The following is a 4536-nucleotide window of genomic DNA, read 5'->3' on the forward strand; positions in this document are numbered from 1 at the left end:
TAGATAGATAATGAACGAATAAAATAGATAGGATGAAGCTTGGCATAAATTTAGATGTTCAGTCTAATGACCTTGCATGGCATTAAGTGAAACCACTTAATTATACTTAGTGGTGGATCTGCCGCTGAAGCTAATGAATTAAATTGACGATCACGTTCCTGGAACAACACATCATCCCTGCTCATACCGGTGACTGGAGCTCTCTATGGTTAGTGCACATATGCCGAAGTGAAGTGATAAACAAGAAATATAATTACTGGAAATTCTCCTGGATCAGAACACGCCCTCTATGGCTATTGATACAAATACCCGGCAATTAAAATTTATGAGTATGAGTCTTGTTTTGAATCTCTGTCATAAAAAAATATGTTTACTGAAGGAACTGTGTTATCGGTTTTTCCGACTTTTATTTGGCAATGTTTGTGCAAACAGACGGGATAATATTGTATATTTCCAAAAAGTATAGATATAATGTCAAAATAATCTAGTTTTCATCACTTTTCCTGATTAAAATATCAAACGACAGTTCAAGTAATGCATGAATTATAAAGCGTTGCACCAACGGAGTAGCAGGACTAGATTCTCAATATAATGTTAATTATTCCATCTGTTCTGATAGAGAATGATAAACGTTTCAACAATCATATCCTTGAGTTTATATAATACTAATCAGACGAAGTCGATTTTTTAAATTGTCAAATACATAAACTTAATATGAACATTTACATAATCATAGCTGGAGATCAATGCTCAATGCAATTCCCAATTCTTCATATTTAGCATTTTATATGGAACCCAAGGTTTATTTCACATAACTTATGAATTTTTGTGATCTTACAACTAAACTATCTGAAACCTGATTCCCCAGAAAGTTACGATGCAGAATATTTTCCAACAAAGTAAACATAATATATTATTATTTAAATTTATTTATTTCCAGCGTTGCAATCATGGTTCTACAATATTTCTTACCACTGGCGGTGATCACGGGAACCAATGTCCATATCGGATTCATTGATTGGATCAAGAAACCACCTGGGGAGGCGGAGCAGGATAGAGATCAACGACTGCTGCCTCCAAAAGACGAGTAGGTTCAAGTCAAGGCCGAATAAGTTTATTTCTGATAATTGGCAAAAAAACATAACATAATTTTAAAAATTTAAACAAAATCAATAAAAGAAAGAAAAAATTGAATTAGCAAATATTATATTATCTCATCAGATGTGTGGTAAGATTGAACCTGCGACCTTAAAAAGGGACGAAAAACTCCGGGCCCGGCAGGGGGAGCGTGGCTCTACCGTGTGAGCTATCAACGAACACAAAAATATTCGTTTCAAACCCAAAAATCCCTTTCTAGATCCCTCCCCTTTACCCACTTCTTGAGCCCCCGTTCGTTCGCCCCCCAACGCGAATAATTTTGGGCCAGCGTTAAGCTTAATAGCCAATATTCTCATCACAAACATATAACAAAAAAATTTAACATTGAGGGATGCTCCGGGGGTATGGGGGGGAATTTTTTTTAATTTTTAAAAAATGAGTGGAGCAGGCACTTATTTTGGTAACAACAAGATTAAAGTGAGTAGAAAAGTGCCAGAAACAATAGAGAAAAAAATTTTTTTTTTTTTTTTTTTTTTTTTTTTTTTTTTTTTTTTTTTTTCCCGGGCTACTCAATGTCTCAATCTTTTTTAGTTTTAAAGTTTTTGGGTGAAATATTTGGCTATTAAGCTTAAATGCTGGGCAAAATTTCTTCGCGTGGGGGAACGAATCGGCGGTCTCAAAATGGTGAGAGAGGGTCTAAAATGCTTTGGGTTTGAAACGAATATTTTTTTGTTCGTGGATAGCTCACACGGAAGCCACGCTCTCACCTGCCAGGGGAGTTTTTCGTACCAATAAGGTCGCAGGTTCAAACCCCCCCCCCCCGCAAAAAAAAAAAAAAAAAAAAAAATTTTTCCTATTTTCTTCTGGGACTTTTCACTCACTTTATATCTTGTTGTTACCAACAAATGCCTGCTCCACTCACTTTTTTTGAATTAAAAATTCACCCCTACAAAGGAGCATACTCAATGTCCCAACGTTTTTTTTATGTTAATGTTTTGATGAGAATATTTTGGGTATTGCTTAAAGCGGTCAAATTACTTCCGATGGTGGGAACGAATCGGCGGGTCTCAAAGGGGTGAGAGAGGGATCAGAAATGACTATACTTTCTAATCATTTTTTATTTGGTTGTTCTTTGATGCTGACCATTCGATTTCGAATCTCCGTTCACTCGGAACTCGCGAACCGATTAGATTCAGCTTGTTTTGGTTTTTACTCACACAAATGTGTACTTTTGATGATCTGCACTTAATCTTATAGTTTTTTTTAAGCCAGTGTCAAAAGCATAGGACACCTTTTGCCTCTGTCATTCGTATCCGACGTATTTTTCCTTCCGAATAGAAGCCCTCTCAGTCTAAAAATAGCAAGCGTTGTGTATCCCAGTAACTACTTAGCTTGAAGACTAAGAAAATGACTGACTAAAACTTGGCCAAACTTAGTCCGTGATCTGGGACTTGCTTGGTTGGGTCACATGAAATCCGATTTTTACAAGTCCATGAAACGGACCCTGGACCTTCGACCGGAATGTGAGTGTTATACCACAAGACCGCATAACTGCACAATATCCCGGTTTCTGTTGCGTGATTGCAGAATACACTGTTACCCATAAGAGAGAAAGCTAGTCCATCACAAAAGTACTCTCTTTCAAATCTGAAAAGACCAAGCATGGTAGACAGAAGGAGTCAGAAACAAAATCAAAACTGAATATAATGGATTCAAACTCATTCCTATTAAGTGTTACTTTAGTGTTCTGACATTTATTAGTTATCAAAGCCCTGATAAAATGTGCTTGTTTTTATTCTATTAATTCAATAATGTTCGTCACCCAAAACGACTGTGGATAATGAGGCGACGGAAATAATGCACAAAGTGTAAAAAGTGCCGAGGGCATCCCATGGTCTTTATCCTAGCCTGGAGACTTTTGTTGACATTGTATTGATTATTTTACTTGTTTCTTCAAAGTAAAAGAATTCTACGGTTTTTCTGTCACCCATGTTATCGTGGCTCAACAGTTTTATAGTTCGGATTTATTGTTACTCTGAAAATAAAGTTAACAATATCAAAATCTTGCATTTCTTGTTTCTTTTTATGCTTTTCTCCCTCTCTTTTATATTTAAAATTGTGTTAATGGTATATATCTGTATAAATGTTTTCACTCCCCCTCTCTCCCCTCCCCTCATCTCTCTCTCTCTCTCTCTCTCTCTCTCTCTCTCTCTCTCTCTCCCCCTCTCTCTCTCTCTCCCTCATTCTTTATTTCTCACACTAAGACTATTACGGGGAAATAGCCTAACAAAAATAGAGGTGAAATGCAGTGTAACCCTTTCAAACGCATGATTGAAGATGTCCATAGTACGAACCAAATGAAATCTAGGGGAGCTCATGTGCTTCATTTCCCTGGTTTTTGGATGGAGACACAATTACGAGATGGATGTCGCATTGGAATAATACTGATTCTTGAGGTAAGGAGATTGTCTCCAGCAGACTTATAGAGAACCGTCCTGAATTTGTACCAACAAGATGAAATATTATGTATAGGTTTCCAAATTACGATCCAGGAGCTGTCTAACGGCAGCTTCTAAGTCGATGGTTTCTGAAGGCAACATCCAGTCATGCTCGTTTTGCAATGGTTCGGGAGCGCAAAGCATCTGGTAAAACATCGCATTGTGACATATCTGCCTGCTTGTTAAAGACGTGCCATGTTTGTGATAAGGTTTCTTTTTTTATCGGATTAGCCGTCATAATACTGTTATAATCGTAAAGCAGCAAAAGGAAACATCAAAAGCGCAGCTTTCGTCGATTACGTTTGAAACGACAGAAAAATGGGGCTTATCAATACAGTATAGGCATGCCTAATTAAATTATTATTATTATGGTTTATGGTTTTAATAGAAGAAGCTTCAAAGTTCATAATTTAATCTTAGGCTTTCGCCAATAATAAAGTTCTAGTGAATGTAGTCCCAGAGTTCTGACTGCTGGGAAACTTGTCTCTAGGGTCTATTCCAAGGGAGACTGGAATAACCCAGGCGTCAGCCACAGTGCAGCACCGAAAATTGAGCTAGGTCGAGGTGGCTTGCTCAATGCCATACAGCGCAGCGCAGGGGATCGAACTCGGGACATTTGGCGTACGAAGCAAAGCCGTACTGCTGAGCCATGCTTCCCCTAATACAATGGCATTTAGCAAAGCTCAAGATACGAACATAACAAAAAGTGAGTCTTTATATAGTGCAATATCTACTAAATTAAATGTTCTCAAAGCGCTTTATACAAGATCAGAATCCAGCATTTATGCATTTGACGGTCACTTCCAGGTATTCATGTCTTTTCCAATGACTCAACGTTACGCTGCTCACATAAGGACCGAAACAAGGGAGCAACAGACCAGAAGCCATGTGCCATCAGATGTCTTCGTCTGAGCACGCCTGGAACAACAATCGTGATCAA

The 4536-nt window shown here is 37.9% G+C and overlaps 1 protein-coding gene across 1 annotated transcript in view; it reads left to right on the forward strand.

Moving 5' to 3' along the window:
- Positions 1-1091, forward strand: part of LOC144961782 (RYamide receptor-like) — a gene marked incomplete at its 5' end in the record, with an annotated part of 3019 nt that extends 1928 nt beyond the window's left edge. Inside the window, 1 exon segment of the mRNA XM_078894865.1 lies at positions 941-1091. Coding sequence (XP_078750991.1) covers positions 941-1091 — 151 coding nt within the window.
- Between the last annotated feature and the right edge of the window lie 3445 nt (positions 1092-4536).

The sequence above is a fragment of the Berghia stephanieae genome, unplaced genomic scaffold, assembly GCF_034508935.2.
Source record: "Berghia stephanieae isolate SIO BIC M18660-M18661 unplaced genomic scaffold, UCSD_Bste_1.3 scaffold4085, whole genome shotgun sequence".
NCBI classification, from domain to species: Eukaryota; Metazoa; Mollusca; class Gastropoda; order Nudibranchia; family Aeolidiidae; genus Berghia; species Berghia stephanieae.